Genomic DNA, 20,182 nt, shown 5'->3' on the forward strand with positions numbered 1-20,182 from the left:
TCGAAACCAAATTATATCGTACACATGAACTGAACACGACATTCGTATTTGTTGGTTATTTTCTGTTTTGCACCAAGATTCTATAACAAGTTTTGGCTTCTTTTGAACAAAAGTTTTGACTTTTTCATATATATTTTTATGTGCATGAATATTTTTTTGTTAGTTTCATGGATACATTATAATTTATCTAGGGTTGGTATATACATAAACAACCTTATTTGTCACATAGAAGAGTTATAAGCAGACATGTGTGTTACCTTATCTAGAGTTAAAAGCAAACATAGACTAAAGATTTTGATTTTTGATAAACAATGTATACCGACCAATACAATCACAAGTACAGTGTACAAGGAATGTTTTACTTATTTATAACATATATGTGTAATTTCAGTTATGTAATTTTAATATGAATTGTAATCATATGAACAATATATGATCATTTTGTTGACTGTTTTTCACTTAATGACTAAAATTTAAAATTTTAATCAATTAACCGTGTAATATACGGGCCTCAAACTAGTGTGGTAATAACCGGTTATTAACCAACTGGCTCCACCTTTAAAATGCCAAACAGATTTCTAACATGCGGTTTGTATAAGTTAAAAACCGATTTCTAACCTACTGTTTGTATAAGTTACAAACCGATTTCTCAATATTCAGTGATTACTAAATGGTTTGATTTCGGTTACTAACCTGTTTAGATTTATAGTTTGCACCTCAGGCAGTCTTAGCCCGGCTAGAGAAATAAAAGAACTAAACAAACAGGAGAAAGAAAACCTAACGGTTGGCATAGACTCAACTTTATTGGGCCACAATGAAAGTGCTGACACCAAAGCCTAGTGGGATCTTATGTTTTATCTTTCCGATAAAACTATAAATATTTAACCCATCTACAGAGAGAAAATAAAAATTTTAATAATATATTATACAAATAAATTATGCACGCTAAACATACATGCTACATACACGTTCAATTCAAGAACACCTACATATCTTTCAATTCATAACTTCTTAAGAACTACAATAAAACTTATGGGCTTAATATCTTCTATACCCATTTCTTCATCAATCAAATTTCCATAATCCTCAAACAACTTATCGAGGATATCTTCTCCAAAGTGTTGGGAAATCATGGACTCTTGGATGGCTCGAATGGTCCTTGCGACCGTAGTTCCATGACTCATATAAGGACCCAAGTAGCGTTCAATTTCAAACATTTCAAACCGTTCCAATTTAAAGGACCCTTCTTTCTTTACTTCATTTTCTAACTCGTTCCTTGAGGGTGCATAAAAGTGGGCATCATACTCGTCCACCTTTTCCTGCTTAACTTCTCCCTAAGTAAACATAATAAATCAAAGTTCATGAGAGTCTTAACTAGAGATGCTCATGGTTCACTTTGAAACCTTAAAACTAGTCAAAGCATTGTTTAGAATCGATTTTTTAGAAGCATTTCGTTCGGTAAGTCAGTATAGGAATTTTCAATCTATACAGAATGGTTAATTTACGGTTAATACTCTGAGCCACACATAAAAGCCCAAACAGATCATAAGTCTTCTATGCTATGTAACTTCTTATACTTTTCACGTGCCTTTCATTATTTTAAGTTATACTGTACATATGATTGGGCTTTGTTTAACAATATAACTATAAAATAGAAGAGTCTTTTAAGTATCAGTTGTTGGAACATTATCACTTTTTTATTTTGAACTTATATTAGGTATTTCCGTATTTGTTCTATCACGAATGCCAATAATCATGAACTGTGAAACTGAACCGAACCCATATCATTAGTAAGATTTGACATGATTTGGTTTTAATTTTCATTGATATGGTTTTGTTCAAAAATGAAAAAATGTTATTGACGGTTTAACTCACACTTTGATCTAAAACCATCAAAACCAAACCGTGAACACCATATGTTGACCATTTATAGGAAGCTTATAAAAAGTACCTTAGCGACTACGGTCGCAAATGAGCGTGAAAGAAGCTCCCACAGGAATGAGTTTCCCCTATCAACATGGCTTTGATCTCTTCTTCCTAACAAAATAAGCACCATCCGACCTCCTCGCACTAGTTCTTTTGATCTTGATTGAAGAAACAATGGAAAATCTTGTTGGAATTGATCAAAATACGCTTTAGAGACTTGTAGCGAGCTTGAATTGGAGATGTAAAAGCTACCTTTGTTAATGGATCTACCATCCTTGTCATAAAGTCCCTGAGGAATCTGAAGGAGTAAATTGTGCGAATGATAATCAGTTTCCACTTTTAACTAGTTATAACATAATTGCACTAGTAGAATAGCATACAGAGAAATTGCAACCATAATTTTTTAACAACAAAAATGGTCGCAAAACAGTAATCGATTTGCAACAGAAATCATAGCAGTCGTAAAATTAGCGACTTGCCAAGATCATGTTGCATAACGACTTCAGACTTTGTGACTGCTCAGTTTCTGTCGAAATTCAGTCGCAAAAGGTAATCTTTCTAAAGTTAAAATTTTAAATACTGGACACAAATTTTGCGACTTCCAACTTTGGGTCTGAAAAATTTAAAAATGGGATAAAAATCGGTCGTAAAACAGTCCCTGTCACAAGACAATCACAAAATCGGATTACCTACGGAAGTTTTTGCCACCGTATTTTTGGTTGCAAAATCCCCTCGCAACCCATTTTCAATTGACCGATGGTAAAATACCCCGTTTTCTAGTAGTGTATAAACTTATAGACAATATTATACTTACTCTGGAGAGCCAGTGCAAACTATAAGAGGAGTAAATGTAGTGCAAACATTTGTCCGGAAACAGTCTACCATAAAAGGTGCCTGGATAACCAGCGATGTACACGCTTGATTCACGTTTTGGGCACCGAAGACGCCTCTCGGTGTTCAGTTCTTTGTAAAACTCTGGCAGGATCCTGAAGACCGCATTGAAGTCGTTGGTTGGTAGATCGTTAAGGTAGATACGATACTCGGGTGGTGGGATGTTTGAGGTGGTTTTGTCGATGGTTTCCACCATTTCTCGTATAGTTGATAAGGTGTTTTGGCCACAAGAACAGCCTAGATCGGCTATGCCTAAGCTCTCTGGTGTTGTGGAGACATAAGTTTCTTCAAGGCTTTGGGGTGTTATGTGTTTCACCATATCTGAGGCTTTTCTCTACAAAAATAATTATCATAAATTTTATATGTTTATAGTTTGTGTTCATAGTTCTTGTCACATTTTAAATCTCCTTTCTGTCCGAATCTATGTTTATATCATTAAGGTTAATTTGTATGATAATTAAGTACATTTTTAATGTAAATTACTTTATACTTTTGGTCTATAAAAGACATGCTAAAAAACTTTTGTATGGGGATAAAACAAAATAAATAACAAACTAATGTCATTGATCATTTGTGATTCTAATAATCAAAAGTTTTGGGAAAAAAAATCGACAAACTAGTGTTATTGAGTTAAATAAATTTTAGACAAGAGAGAATTATGGTTTCCTTCCTTATAATTTTGTTGTTGAAGCTACTATTTCAATTCAAAATATGTTAACGAGATTGACGAAAATGAAACTTTAAGGTCAGAAATAGCAAATTTTCTACTTTTGGGTTGGAATACCAAACTTGAACAAACCAAAAGAATGAAAACCACAACTTTCTCTTTAGATAATTTCTCACCATTTATCGATTCTGACCAGAGTTATTGATACTTGTTGGCTCAAACTTGATTTGACGAACCGTCTGCAACATGCCAACCATTTTCTTTGTCTAAATCTTAAGTTTAAACTTTAAAACATCATTGGGTAAACATAAAAACTAGTTTTAAAGACAAAATTTAAACATGACAAAGTGATTAAAATTCATGCAATAATAAAATAATTAAAAGAATAGATGTTTTACCTGAAGATATGAATTCTGGGCATAGCTATTTTCACCAAGCCCACCATTCATGTGGAAGACTTTCTCAACATCCATTAATGCTCAATAGCTAATAATGGTTTTGATATGATTTTTGAGTGTGAAGCCTACTTACCTCTTATCCCCTCTTTATACTTGCTTCAAATATGCTTGATGGCCTAACTCATCTCTAAAACAGCACATCCCAAAAGTTTCGAAAAAATAAAACAATTAAATCTTTTTTTAATTTTATATTTTGAATATAGAAAAGACTTCGTTTATTTTAAATACAATAATATGTAGAGAACTATGAAAACTGAATACCTTATTTATACCTTGTGTATGAAATATAATCAAAATAGTTGGAAAGCTATAATGTCATGAGCCTTTTGCAACATAGTCAACGTATTATTACAAGTGAATTATATGGTTTTCAAAACACCCACCACACATTCGGAACCCTAGGTCCGGATCCTTGTGGCATGGCAGCCGGCGAGGTGGAGGCGGACTCCACTGTTGTGGATCAAAGCCCCATACGAAGGTATGTGGCTGTAGACAGCAAGGCGACAGGAAGATGCCCCCCCTCCCCTCTCTCACTCTCTTACACCACATATATAACATATTATTGTAAAAGTTTGAATATAGGGGTGTTTACGGTTTGGTTTGAAATCGAGAAACCATCCAAACCTGTCATTGGTTTGGTTTCATTGTTTGTTTTTTTCTTAACTCTTGGTCGGTTGGTTTGAAAACTTTCAAATCGTAACGAACGGTTTGGTGTACGGTTTATACCAAAAACCAACAATATAAAAACAGACCGGAGCGCATAATTTAATCATATTTAGTTTTTAAATATTTTATAATTTATATATGTGTATACAAACATATACTATATATAATCAAATGAAAAGTATTTATGCGTATAATATTAATTACTAAATATTAAAAGAAAATACTCTCTCTGTCCCATTAAAAGCGTCCCATAAATCATTTTTTTGAACTCAACAAATTTTTTTACCGTTTTCATACAATAACCGGATTTTTTTAAAAGATATTTCATAAAATAGTTTTTTTTTTGTTTTTTAACTTGCATTTGGACAGATATCATCATTTTCTTGTAATTTTCATTTAAAAATATTGCTAATAAGACTTTGTTGTTTCATCTTCCAAGTTCCCTTATTTTTGAATGGACAAAATTTAAACTATCCATCCATAATCAATTTCAACTTCCACATAAAACCTAAATCCCTAATTAATTACAATTTTCAATTTACATTGTTCGAATATCCAACAAACCATAATCAATCGTTCAATTGCTACCAACGGGGTGATGCTCCATTGGTAAAGACAAAGTCTTAAATACACCTAGTTTGGAGGGGGGTATCTTCAGTTCAAATCCTATAAACATCAAAACTAAAAGTTCATTATTAAAAGGAAAATTGGATTTTAATAATCTTAACTATTACTTATTGACTAATAATAATCCCACTATCAACTTTACAAGTGGCAATCCCAACTTTCAATTTTGTTACCAATAACAATCCCACACTAACGAATAGATAACTCCTTTTATTTTTAATTACACAAATAGCCCCTCAGGTTTACACATATCATCTATTTGATAAAAAAAAATAAACCATTGAATCTTCATGAGAAATAGATATCTTTCTCAAGTTCTTTATATCCCTGGCCACCACAACCACCGTTTGCGACCACCGGCTGCATGAACCTCCATTTTGAGCTCGGAGTTCAGGCGAGTAACAATTATCAAATACATGGATCGTCTATAAAACCTATTCTCACCTATGTTGAATCATTAAACTATTTAAACATAAGCCAGTAAGAATGCTATGAACATAAAAGACAAAGAGGTGTACTCGATCAGAATTAAAGCAATTGAGCACCACTCAGCTTACTTGTTTATATCTAAAATCAAAAGCTACACCTAGAAAAATCCAAATCTCTGTACAAGTTTCACGCTGAAAGAAATGAAACACGCAGGTCCTTGATGACCTCCGTTTTCAGCTTGTTGAAACCCTAGCTCCGGCACTCGCCGTGGCCGCTCATCGCCACCGTTGACGACGACGAAAGATCCTTTTGTTGCTTCTTCAAATCTGTCGACGCCCGTGTATACTCTACAAATTCACGCACATCAGATTTAGATTTCTTCATGAGGAACCGTCCTCCGGCTCGTGATTCGATGAGTTGCTGAGTAATTTCTAGAAGAAGGAACTCGGAGTTCAGGCGAGAAAGAATTGAAACGGTAGTTTAGGACGCTGTTGACGGCTGGTTGCGCCGGTAGTTGGTGGTCGGAGATACAGAGAGTCATAGACTTCATAAAGATTCATCGAATTTTTTATCAAATTGGTAATATGTGTATACCTGAGGGACTATTAATGTAATTAAAAATAAACGGAGTTAACTATTTGTTAGTGTGGGATTGTTATTGGTAACAAGGTTGAAAGTTGGAATTGCCTCTAGCTAGGTTAATAGTTGGGATTATTATTGGCCAATTGGTAATAGTTTGGATTAATAAAATTCAATTTTCCTTATTAAAAAATATCATTTAATTGCCTATAAACAATTTCAAAATAACATTTTATATAAACAAATAAACAATTACAATTTTAAGTAGAAGTAAAATGATACCTAAATCGAACAAGTAGAATTTAAACTGTTGATGAGGGAATGAGGGACTAAAGGAGCACCGACCGTAGGCTACTCGGATGCAGCATGTAGGGGGTCAGGGCAGTGTGGCGTGTAAGCCATGGCTGAATGAAACTTTGTTTTATTGAATGATGATGCATGGCCTAAATCAAGCGTTTAAACATAAGAGTAAAACAAACAAATGGCTTATTTAGTTTGTGCTTAAATTTTGTTTTGGGGCTTTAATTGGTTTCGGCTTTTAATTTGATTGGGCTTTAAACAAACAAGAGTAACGTTATATTTTTTAATGGGTAGTGTAATACAAAAACCGACCAAAACATATAAAAATTTGTACTACCGGAGAAAAGTACCCTTAGTCATATACTAAGTCCTTCACATATTAAATTAAAAAAAAACATCTTGAAAATTTTAATCTCTCTCCAACGGCATTTCATTCACCATAACCAAACTCTTTTTTTACAACTAGTAGAGTGTCCGCGCGATGTTGTGGCGGCAACAATTTGCAACTTCATACTCGTTTATGCTAGTTTATAAAGCAACTCGTGATATACTCTATAATAATAGTACTTTAGTTAGTTATGTTATTCACATAATATTTTACAAAACTTTATTATATAATTGTTTATACTGTTATTACAGTTTCAAGCGAGTAGCATGAATATGGTATATCTATTCATAAGTGTTACGCATATAAAATAAATAATAAATTAACATTATAAAATATGGTCTACTTTGATAAGCCATCGTGGCAATGCAATAAACTAAAACAAGAATAATAAACTTTAGTCATACTTCTAGTCAGGCTGTCTCTAGAGACAACAAAATAAAATTAATAATTATACATGTGTAATTTAGGATTTGGATTAATCTGTGTGATTTGAGCAGCGTTTAAACTGACTTAGTTCTATAAATGTGTGTGGAATTGCATTACTTACGTCTTTGCAAAAAATAAAACAACGTCTTGATTTATTTGGAATGAAAGAAAAATATTTTATACAACAATGTCTCGTTTTTAAATATCGTTTTAGGATAACAAAATGGTTGAACCGGCCCTGCTTCTCGCACATTCTAATTATCTTGTTTGATAATTTAAGTCGGATGATCCATGAGGCTAAGTGAAATAGAAAATTAAATCTAATTTGAACACTTAGTCCTTAATATCTTTATATATAGGGTTAAATTTAAAAAAAAACTGCATTATTCCACTTCCTTTTTAATCGATGTAAATTAAGAGCATTTATTGATGAAACTATTAATTCAAATAACATACTTCAATAATGTTTATATGTTACTTGCTAAGTTTTTCAATAATAATTTGTTTTTATTAACGTTATAATAGGATTTCAAATGATAAGTGTAATTACCTATATGTCATTAGTATATAAAAATGACTGAGAAGATTGATTATTTGTTCAACTTACTTTAGTGATGCACAAAGACATGCTACTAAGGATGTTGGTGTTGCATAAGGTCTTGATAGGTTAGTATTGATAATAAATTTGTGATTACCTAATTCTAGGAAAAGTGTTAATTTGATATTAATATTAATAATTTTTGTAATGTATTGATAAGTGAATAATATGCTAGAATCATCAACGTCATGAGGAAAACAATTCCGTAAATGATTTGAGGTTTTTATAAGTTTTATTTTATTCATGTGGTGTGTGATATTAATTGGATTTAGTTTTATTCTTTTGATTTTGTAATTTGAGTTTTGATATAAATTGAAGGACTAATTTTGTAATTTAATATTAGAGGAAAACTAAAAAAGAACGTGGGTATCTTGTTTTATTTAAACATTTTATATTATAGTTTAAACTTGCATCTTTGGCTTGTACTTTAATGCTTTACTAACTTGTACATTTTAATTTACACGTTCGTTTTGAAATTTTTTTATATTGAAACATCGACAAAAATGAGCTCGTCGTAACGGTAAACTCCTTTTATTTCCTAGCATGATAAACTAAATGATATAAGAGAAATACTAAAATCAAATAAGTTTGAGGAATATATGAACAAACATGAGGGGTTGAAGAGTAACTATTGCTTGAATTTACAAAAAAAGAATAAAGATGGAGGGAAAAAAATGTAATTACATGTTTACAAATCAAATAGTTCATAATATGATGCTGATTAAAAGACATCCTTACCCCTTAAAATTCTAAAATTTATGCTTCAAGAGTTGTATCTAAGGCAATGAGTTTGGTACCTCTTAAAATTTAAGAAGTCCCTAACTCATGCTTTATATATAGTGGAGACTGATGAAGTATGAATCCATTAAAAATTTCATTTCACAAAACTTAATTTAATCAGATCGGTTAAACAACAAATCGGAATAACTTGTAATCACATCATACAATAAAACTAGCCAAACCAACAGCCACACCATTAGATCCCTCACTATGGGGCAGCGTTGGTGAGGTGGCCGGCGTTGATGGGCGCTCAACACCAGCAAGGGGCGCCCTTGGTGGTGAGGTGTCGTGGTTCTGATGGAACGGCCGACGCAAAAGAAGAAATTAAGTGGGCCCCCCTCTTAAACAACTCTCTCCATCTCTCACACACACAAACACATCATACATATGCATGTGTATGTATATATTTATATACATAGGTGCCCTTGGGCATTAAACCATAATGGGACATTATTGGTTGGGGATCCGATGCCCCCTGTGCTTATGTGGCGCTGACGTGTCACTGTGGAGGGGCTTCGAAGCCCCCACCATAGGTCCTAGCAACAACCTCCTCATCACTATCATCAAAATCCTGGTAACTATTCCTCTTCGTTGACCCAACATACGACACCGAATCATAGATCATCGAATTTTTCAATCTTCCCCTTCATCGCCAGAAATCGAAGATCTGCTAGCAATCACCTTCGCCAACCAGTGCTGGTTGTTCATTATTTCTTGCGTAAGTGATGACTCCCCGGTTGCTGTTATTGACAGGTTCAAACTCCATAATTTGACAGGTAAAACGATGGAGATGCAAATGGTGGGTTTTGTGGTCGAATCAGAGAGTTTTATTTATAAACAGAATTGAGTTGAATGTGGAAATCATGGGTAATCGGTGATCTTGGGAGTAGAATTAGGTGTTGGTTTGTTCTAAAGAGAGGGGAGGCGATTTCTTTCAGACACCCACTAGGGTTTCGGCGAAAAAGGCAGTCGGCAATGGTGGCACAACCACATGTGAGGGAATACAGATCTAAGTGTCCTAGTTGTTGACGGTGGTTTCAACGGCAGTTGTTTGGTCTGTGACAGGTTGAACTAGTGCATGGCGGTGGTGGCATGGCGGTGGTGGCAGGCAAGGGTGATGATGGCTGATGGTAAGTAGGAGGGAGATAGAGAGAGTGTGTGTTTGAGTTTTTTTTATTAAAACATTTTTAATTTCATAGGTAAAATGACTAATTTGTCCTCATGCAAGTCACATGACCGGATTTAACGAGAATAACTAGCTGGGTTAGGGCTAAAGGACAAACGTTGTTGGATTTTTCAACGTAATGGATAAAATTATCAATTTTGATGATAAAGACAATGAATGAAGTTTGGTACAAACATAAAGCACAACTTCTGTAATTCTATCTTTTGTATAAAACTCCAACTAATTTAAACTGTGAAACCAAACTAGAATAAGACCGTTACTAACGGTTCGGTTTGGTTCGGTTCGTTTAAGAGTTCAATGATTTGGTTTCGGTATACAAAACTTATACCGTTACTAATGGTTTGATTCACGGTTTGGCCTAAAATCATGAAAATTGGACAGTGAACACCCCTAGGTTTGATATTGTGAATGATAGTGAGTGTTTTAAAAAAAACTTTAGATTCATATGATGCTGATATTAATAATATATTTTCCAATATGTATAACTAGTGCTACACCATGCGTAAGATAGGTCGGTAAACATGGGTGGTGGTAAAACCCAAGAGTTGTTTGTCCCCGGACATTGAGACGGTAAGTCGACATGAATTCGGTTAGTTTCCATTACGTGCGTTATGGTATCGAAACTAAAACTCGGGCGTCGGTAAAACCTGAACGTTGTCAAATTTGGTCGGCCTCAGTTACGTTTGTTACGGTATCAAAACTAAAAAAACAAAAATAAATACAACAAATTTGGCATTCGATTGGTTTTTGTGACGTTCGTTAAGGTACCATAACTAAAACAAAATGTGGCTAGTCTACGTGAATTTGGTCGATTTTGCTCACATTTGTTACGGTACCAGAACTAAAAAAAAAATTTGGCATTTGATCGATTTACGTTATGTTCTTTACTTTGCCGAAACTAAAAACAATTAAAAAATAAACTGTCGTCAACGCTAAGGTACCGCCAAATGACCCGATCGGGCACTTGTGGCACCATAGTTTTCTTTTTATTATTATTATTATTATTATTATTATTATTATTATTATTATTATTATTATTATTATTATTATTATATGTAGTAACTAGTTTTAGAGCCCGTGTACCACACGGATTATCCAAATTATAAAAAATTACATAACGTGTATGAAAAATTGTAGTACATCTATACTTGTATCTATACTATGTGTATATAAATTGATTATATTTATATCATAAAATGATATTTTAAATTAACTTAATAAAAAAATGCACGTACAAAAACGTACCCGAGAATGCTTCCTTTATTGAAACTTTCAATATCAGTATCATATGTGTATAATTGAAAGAATTTAGGAAGAAGACTTCTCGTACAATAGTCATACATTAGTAGTTTTGACCACTCAGTCTAAATACTGAAGGAATGTTACCTTTATTGATATATTAATCAATTTACAACCCATAAAAGGAAATGAGAACATTAAATTATAACGACGAATGTTCTTCAGAAATTATGTTTTTCTGAGCTAAACTAAGAAAAATATATTAATAAGTTTGACAACATAAAAATAACATGTTAACTCATTCAATTTTGTGAATATTTTGCCTTATTTGAGTATAGTTTTGCATGTCATGCTTCCCATACAATGTTCTGATCACCACTGAAGGAAAAGTTAATGATGACACAAATGTTTCAAATTTGATACAAGTTAGAAGCATTGATAGGGCTCGGGGTGACATGTCGTAAGTGTTTACTATCTATTCTCAAATTTTAACAGTCAAGGAAAAATTGTCAATTTACCAAATACTGAATTTTTTGAGTTTTTCCAAAAATGTCACTGAAAATAAATTTGAAACCCAAATCATGTTTAAAATTCTAACTTTCCTCCATTTGGCATTTTCAAGTCAACACTTTGAACCCGCAACAAATTTAACGATAAATCTATTTGCATTCTCAAACTTTTAAGAATACTTAGATTTCTCATTTTTGACCCATAACAAATTTTGAAAGTTTGTACAAAACAATCTATTTACCAATTTTTTACTGTAAAGAGCAAATTTAAGTTCCACGAAACCTGAAACAATCACTGATAAGAAAAAATCAAGAAATTAAATATGTTAAACTTTGTTATATATGAAAGTGATTGGTATATATATTTACTAAATTAACCAAAAAATATATAGTTTACTAAATTAACCGAAAGAATAAATTGATAGATTTAAAGCATATATTTATAATTTATAAACTTATATGACAATTTACAACAACAACAACAACAATGATAATAATAGATAAATCGATTGATTTTAAAAAAATGGATTGACTTTTAAGCATAGATTTATGATTTAACAATTACAAAAATTAATTTGTAAAATGAAAGCATGTTCGAGTTTTGTTTTTCTTTATAATCTTGAACAATATACATAATAAATATGTTAATTATAACATTTTAAATTACATATTCTTTCCAATACCATGTTATTATTTTTTGGATTTCACCAAATATTTTGGAATATATAATAAAATAATATTTTATTTTTATTTTTATAAACATGCATAAAAATGTAAAAATATAATATACATATATATATATATATATATATATATATATATATATATATAATGTAAAAGGAAAGTGAATATATATATATATAATAAAATGTAAAAGGAAAGTGAATATGGAAATATATTATGGTCAATTAAGATTTGAAGGGAAAAAAGTTGTGAGGTTTAACCATAAACTGACACGTGTCACAATTATTATTTTTTTTTGAACGGCCAACTAAGTAACGTCGGGTACTCCGTACGCGGCCTCCATTTTCTAAAGGTAGCCCGAGCTGGCCACTAGTCCAGACGGACGGAGCCCCTAGCGGTCCACCTGTTGGGGGATTCACCGGATAAAAGCCGACCCCACGCCCGCCAAACGGCACGACAGCGAGGAGCCGATAAAATCGGGTGAGATCAGGACTCGAACCCTGACAAGCAAGGGTCATCCCCCATATCTCCCATATAAATTGGCGGTAGTAAGGTTTAAACTCTCTACCTCTCACTAGTAAAGTGAGGCTCTACCATTGAACCACATCCAATTTATGTGTCACAATTATTTTACTTTATTAGAATATTGGTAGATAATAATAAAATTAATAATAATAATAATATATGATGCGTGTTGAAAAAGAAATCAATAATATATTTTCCAATCAAGATTCCTAAAGTCATATTCATCTGTATGGAAATTGTACAATGGGTAACACTGTTTTGTTTGCATAAATGGTCTGCCAAATTGATTTGCAATTTGGTTTGGACCACCATCTTCAATTCAAGGACCAGTTGAAGTAGAAACTGGCCACGAACTAACTCTTTTTAAGTCTTGTCTATTCAATTACCCATGTGACTCTTTTTTCACTAGAATCTGAATATTTGATCAATCAGGTTTTACAAAATTTTATGAAAAAATTCAATAAATGGACTATTCGAGAAGAGAAAAAGTTGAAATGATTCACTAGTCAATAATATTCCTAAAATGGATCAAGAAATTTGGACTGAAGTGACGGGATTCAAAAAGATTTGAATCTCATATGTTTCGTCCAAATTTAAAGTGAATCATGTATTTCCCGTTTAAATTTTAAATAATTTTATCTTTCGAGTAAAAGTTTGAGAAAAAAAAAAATTGTCCTATTGTCTAACACTTTTTCTCTCTCCTTCAACCTCTTTCTTTTTTTCTTCCTCGTCTTCATCATCATCATCTTCTTCATTACCGGCAAGAAAAAGAAAACTCATTAACGGAAAACAGTCAAGTTTCAAGATTTCCTATCGGTGATCGAAAATTATTACTAAGATTTTTGTAGAAGTGATGAAAAAGACGAAATTGACGATGAAGCCACTCTGTTTTCAACTAAATCTTCCTCCTTGTACTCGTCGAAAACCAGAATTCGCCGGAGATGATGAATAAAAAGAAGAAGAAGAAGAAGAAGATGATGATGATGATGATGATGATGATGATGATGATGCTGATGATGATGATGATGAAGAAGAAGAAGAAAAAGAAGAGAGCAGGGGTGAAGCTATGTGGGGACCGGGGGTGGCCCCGGCTACCGCCGTTTTCTCCGTAGTATGGTAAATTTCGCGATTTTTCTCGAAAACTTTTATAGGTATTAAGTGCGGTCACCCTCGATGTATTTTTTCAAATACTACCGGTCACTACTATTTTTTTTAAACATAATACCCCATTGTTTGTTTTTTTTTTCTAAATCCTCGCGATATTTATAAACAAAAGTTACATAATAGTAGTCGAATAGTAAAAGATTTGTTTTTATAAATATTTTAGATCTTTGCAATTCTTCTTTTAGGTATTGTCAGGGCACGGAAATTTGACACTGTGGATACGTTATCCTGGCATATGTTCTTGGATCAGTTATCCTTAGTCAGATCCTGTCAGGATCAAGGATCCTCAGCAATTGGTATTACTAATGATTGTTTCTCATGTGTAGGTTAATATATGATAGGTATAACGGCTATAGGACGTGGTCTACCTAATATTTACCTAGAAGGCACCTTCAGCACGTGGTCAAATGGCTGTAACACGTTTAGTGGGGATAATGGTGGATTTATAGGACTTCTTGTTGAGTCACAAATAATTGAGTAATGAGGATATGTTATTCTTGAAGACGTGTCTGGATCAATTATCCTTCTGAAGAGTTCCAGAGCTATGTTAGGATCATGGATCCTCGGTATTTGGTGTTGTTAACGGTTGTTTATTATACGAAGGTTGATATTCATCAAGTGCAACGGCTCTAAGACTTATTCCACCGGATATCTCGCTAGTAAACTTGTCAAACACGTGGTTAAAGTCGTGGATGAAGCTAGTGGGAGTGGTGCCTTAAAAATAGGACATTAGTTATTGTTATTTTTTGTATATAACGAGATTGTGATCAGCTAGGGTTACACACTTATTACCTGACACACTTTAGCAGCTCTCATAATTCTCTCCAGCAACATACACACACACATAGCAACTATTGTACTTCTGATCATAATCTCCAAACCTTGTAACATCCATTTTTGATATTAATAAAGTGGTGATCGACAATTGTTATCACCCGGGTTTTTTTTTCCTTTGATCTGAACAAGATCAAGGGGTTTTTCCTCGCAACAAATCGCTGTGTTCATCTCAATTTCGTTCTTATATTCATTGTTATCAATTTAGCACTAAACCTCACATAACAGATTTGGATACATTATCCTTAGCTGATTTTTATCCAAAACAATTTGGCGCCCACCGTGGGGCAATTGGTGCTATAATCCATATCATTCCTATCAATTTTTGATTTTTTCATACCCATATCACTATCAATGGCCTCTCAATCAACCTCTGCTTCATCAACCATGCTAACATCGGTTCCTCTCTCATCAAGGACTCTACCACCGATGCCTCAGCCAATCACGGGAGCACAACGGCCTGCTGCTGCTGGAAGCAAGACGTAACTACCAGTCTTCCAGAGCTCAAAAACCGCTGCTGCTGTGCCGGTGGTTAACACTAACAGTGATGTTTCATCTTTGTTTTCGCAGATTAAAGCATACATGGAGTAGCAGAACAAGACTAACTAGAGGATCCTTCGTGAGATTGAAGATATCAAGAAGACTAAGAGGCCAGCAGAGGATCACACTCCTCTAATGCCCAGGATGCTGGATTTCACCAGTTCAGGGTCCATGACTCAGTTCTATCAAGGATCATTTATCCTTCAACAAGGGTCCATGGGTCCACAAGCTCAAGGATCCTCACAGTTTCAGCAAGGATTATCTATCCTTCAACAAGGTTCTATGGGTCAACAGACTCAAGGATTCTCGCTGGTTCAGCCAGGATCATCTATCCTTCAACAAGGGTACCTGGGTCAGCAAACTCAAGGATCCCCATACTTCCAACAAGGATCATCCATCCTTCCACCAGGATCCTCTGGGTTATATCACCATGGATCCTATAATTCCTAACCTCAAGGATCCTTCTTTCAGAATCAAGGATCCTCAGGAGTCCAACATCAACGATCCTCCGAAGTCCATGAAGGAGATTTCATTCCCATGCAGACTATCGCGTCGGGTGGTCCAACTCCTATCGCTGACTCTTCTTATCCCAGATACTCATCCGAGATGCCAACCTTCGCCCAACAAAGAGGTAATTTGTATGATCCTTTATCCTTATGCTAACCGTGGTTCCATGCAGGATGCAGGTATCAACCAAGCTATGGCCAAGGAGCTACAGAAGCTCAAGGATATGATATCCAGTGTTCCCGGGGTGATACGACCAATCCCCGAGATACCTGAGGGAAGCCACAAGTTATCCAGAATTGCTCCGCCTTTCTGTGATGCTGAAATCTCGAAGCGATTCCGAATCCCCAACATGAAGACTTATGATGGAACCACTGATCCTGAAGAACATGTGGCACAATACAGAGAAAGGATGGAGATCAACCCCATTCCTGAGAGACTCAAGGAAGCTTGCTTGTACAAAGGCTTTGGATCTACACTCACAGGATCAACATTAAAATGGCTGCTAAATCTTCCTCCCCTTTCATTTACTTCTTTTTCGCACTTAGTTAACTTGTTCAACAGTCAATTCTTCTGTAGCAGGAAATTTGAGAAGTTAACTAGTGATCTATACCGAGTTATCCAACCAAGTGATGAATCCCTTAGGGATTTTGTTACAAGGTTCGGCAGGGAAGCTCTGGAAATCCCTTATCTTGACATGGCTACTGCTGTTGAAGCCTTTAAGATGGGACTTCAGTGAGGCTCCCCCTTTTATGATGATCTTGTGATGACACCTTGCAGGTCTCTAGATGAAGTAAGGAACAGAGCACTAAGGTTAATACGGTTGGAAGATGACAAAAGGATCAAAGAAAGATTGGGGGCTCAAACAAAACAGGAATCCCCTGACAAGAATAAAGGATCCTCATACAGGAACAATAAATTAAAGCCGTACACCAAGTTCAACAATCAAAACGTACGAGCAGTCAAAGAAGGAGATGATGATGAAGACTATCCTTGAATCTCCGAGTATTGTTTCTCTGTAGATACCATGGCTTGATCTGTGCCATGAAGGATCTAGGGGAGAAAGCAAGGTGGCCCCGTAAGAATGAGAAGACAACCACCTTCAAATACAAGTCCAAGTGGTGTGCCTTCCACGAAGATTTTGGCCACATGACAGACGAATGCATTGGCTTAAGGAGGGAAATTGGATACCTTCTGAGCAAGGGCCACTTTAAAGAGCTCCTGGGAAGGAAGAAATCCAAGATCCAGGATCCTGAAGATCTTCCACAGAAAGCGACACCACCACCACCAGATGCTCAAGTGATCAACTTTGTCTCCAGAGTATACGACATATTTCAAACTTCTTCTCCCGCAGAAGAATTCGAGTTGGACGATGTACGAAGACCACTCATCCCTACTACTCGAATAACTGATGAGAGAATATTCTTCGATTTGAGTACCCGGGATCCTCACCAGGACGAACTGGACGTGCGAATGGTCAATTTCATCTCTGGAGGATCCGACATATGTGGAACCTCCTTCTCCGCAGCAAAAAGACTCGCCAAAGAGATCAAGTTGGATAACGGGGACCGACCAATAGTATCCAACACTTTAACGACGGACAAATGGATCTTCTTTGATGAGGAAGATAAATCAAGCGTCAAGGATCCTCATCATGACAGTTTGATTATTACTTTGTTTATTGCTAACCATTATGTACGCAGGATCCTTGTCGATGGCGGAAGTTCGGTCAACATCATCCAAAATGATGTCCTTCAGAAGATGAACATACCAGACTCAGAAATCATCCCGAGGACGTCGGTGTTAGTCGGCTTCAGTGAGGAAACCAAGAAGACATTGGGGGACATTAATCTCCCAATATATATCGAAGGGTTAAATTCTTACCAAAGATTTTGTGTTATTGATAACCTTTCTTGTTGCAATGTTATTTTAGGCAGGCCTTGGTTACATGGGATGAAGGTGGTGGCTTCTACTTACCACTAGTGCATTAAACTCCCAACTCCTTGGGGAGTAGTGAGGATAGACGGTGACCAGGTGGAGGCCAATTATTATTACTCTTCATCAATGAAGCCGATAGCCAAGCAAACTATAGTATAGCAACCACAGCAACATCCTAGGGACGTGATGGAAGCTCGGGAGAAGGACTTAAAGGAAGTATCCTTGGACCCCGAGGATCCAGATGCGAAAGTGTTCCTAGGATCCAGTATCCCCAGTCAGATTGAGGAGGATATGATATCCTTCATAAAACGAAGAAAATCCACGTTTTCCTTCAAACATTCAGTCATGACAGGTATTTCTAAAGAGATAATTACTTATAAACTCGTCCTTGATTTATCCATTAAACCCGTCCATCAGAAGCGAAGGAAATTCGCTCTTGAGAGGAATGTGATCATACAAGAAGAAGTTGAGAAACTTCTTAAGGCCGGTATGATCAGAGAGGTTCAATATCCTCAATGGTTGGCTAATGTGGTTGTAGTTTCAAAAAAGAATGGAAAGTGGAGGGTATGCGTTGATTTTACAGATTTAAACAAGGCAAGTCCCAAGGATCCTCTCCCATTACCACATATAGACTCATGGTGGATGCAACGGTAGGACATGAGATGCTTACCTTCATGGATGCTTCCTCTGGATTTCAACAAATTCAGATGGAACCATCTGATCAAGAGGATACTGCATTCATGACTTCTACCGGCATATATTGTTATATTGCTATGCCATTTGGACTAAGAAATGTGGGGGCAACATATCAAATACTGGTCAACATGATGTTCAAGGATCAGTTAGGTAAGACCATGGAAGTCTACATAGATGACATGGTGGTGAAGTCAAATAGGGGTGAGGATCACCTCAGGGATCTTGAAGAAGCATTCCATATCCTTGACCAGTATAACATGAATCTGAATCCGTCAAAATGCCACTTTGGTGTTAAGGCTGGAAAGTTTCTAGGATACATGGTGACTAAAAGAGGAATTGAGGCAAGCCCAGAACAGATTGAAGCCATCATCAACCTAAAGTTGCCTGCAAACGCCAAGGATGTTCAAAGGCTAACGGGAAGAATAGCCGCTCTCAACCGATTCATCTCAAGGTCCTCCGAGAAATGCAAAGACTTCTACGACATTCTTAGAAAGAATAAGAAGTTTGAATGGACAGAAAAGCATGAGGCTGCGCTCAAATCCTTGAAGGATTACTTATCCTCAGCTCCAGCCCCTGATGAAGCCTGTGGATGGAGAATCCTTATATTTTTATCTGGCAGTTTCAGGTAATGCAGTGAGTGCTGTTCTCGTCAAGGATCATGAAGGTGAACAACACCCCGTTTATTATGTAAGTAAAAGTCTGTTAGATGCAGAAGCCAGGTACTCTCACCTTGAAAAATTATTCCTTGCTTTAATTATGGCTTATACTAAATTAAGACATAATTTTGAGACTCATACTATTATTTTGAGAACTAATTATCCTTTAAAGAATGTTCTTAGAAAGCCAGAATTTTCAGGAAGGATGGCTATGTGGGCTGTAAAGCTGAGTGCATATGACATTCAGTATGAGCCTAGAACAGCTATCAAATCACAGGCGCTAGCAGACTTTGTGGCTGATTTCAGCAGTGACATGCAGAAAGAAGCCGACTAGGAGGTTCAGCAACTAGATGTAACCAAGGATACTTGGATCCTCTTCACAGACGGAGCATCCAACGTAAAAGGAACGGGATTGGGCATACTACTGAAATCGCCACAGGGGGACATAATACCCCAGTCCATTGCATGTGCGTTTCAAGCTACCAACAATGAGGCAGAGTACGAAGCACTTATCGCAGGTTTACTTTTAGCCAAAAGCATGAGGATCAGGTATCTTCAAGTTATATGGATTCTTTACTTATAACTAACCACTTTAACGATTCTTATACCGTAAAATGTGAGAATATGATCAAGTATTTAGAAATTGTGAAGGAATTGGCAAAATCCTTCACAAGAATAGCCAAAAGAATATGATCAAGAATAGCCGCTCTCAACCGATTCATCTCAAGGTCCTCCGAGAAATGCAAAGACTTCTACGACATTCTTAGAAAGAATAAGAAGTTTGAATGGACAGAAAAGCATGAGGCTGCGCTCAAATCCTTGAAGGATTACTTATCCTCAGCTCCAGCCCTGATGAAGCCTGTGGATGGAGAATCCTTATATTTTTATCTGGCAGTTTCAGGTAATGCAGTGAGTGCTGTTCTCGTCAAGGATCATGAAGGTGAACAACACCCCGTTTATTATGTAAGTAAA

At 35.5% G+C, this 20,182-nt stretch overlaps 1 protein-coding gene across 1 annotated transcript; it reads right to left on the reverse strand.

The window, feature by feature from the left end:
* Positions 1-930: 930 nt before the first annotated feature.
* Positions 931-4,370, reverse strand: LOC143601211 (putative methyltransferase TCM_000336). Its single transcript, XM_077078679.1, has 4 exons — positions 3,883-4,370; positions 2,741-3,151; positions 1,952-2,224; positions 931-1,334 (listed from the first exon to the last, which is right to left on the reverse strand). The coding sequence occupies exons 1-4, from the start codon at positions 3,955-3,957 to the stop codon at positions 1,002-1,004; spliced, it is 1,092 nt and encodes a 363-aa protein (XP_076934794.1). The 5' UTR covers positions 3,958-4,370; the 3' UTR covers positions 931-1,001.
* Positions 4,371-20,182: the final 15,812 nt, after the last annotated feature.

This window comes from Bidens hawaiensis, unplaced genomic scaffold, assembly GCF_021521415.1.
Source record: "Bidens hawaiensis isolate Kalapana, Puna unplaced genomic scaffold, B.hawaiensis_p1.1 tig00055901_1, whole genome shotgun sequence".
In the NCBI taxonomy this organism is placed as follows: Eukaryota; Viridiplantae; Streptophyta; class Magnoliopsida; order Asterales; family Asteraceae; genus Bidens; species Bidens hawaiensis.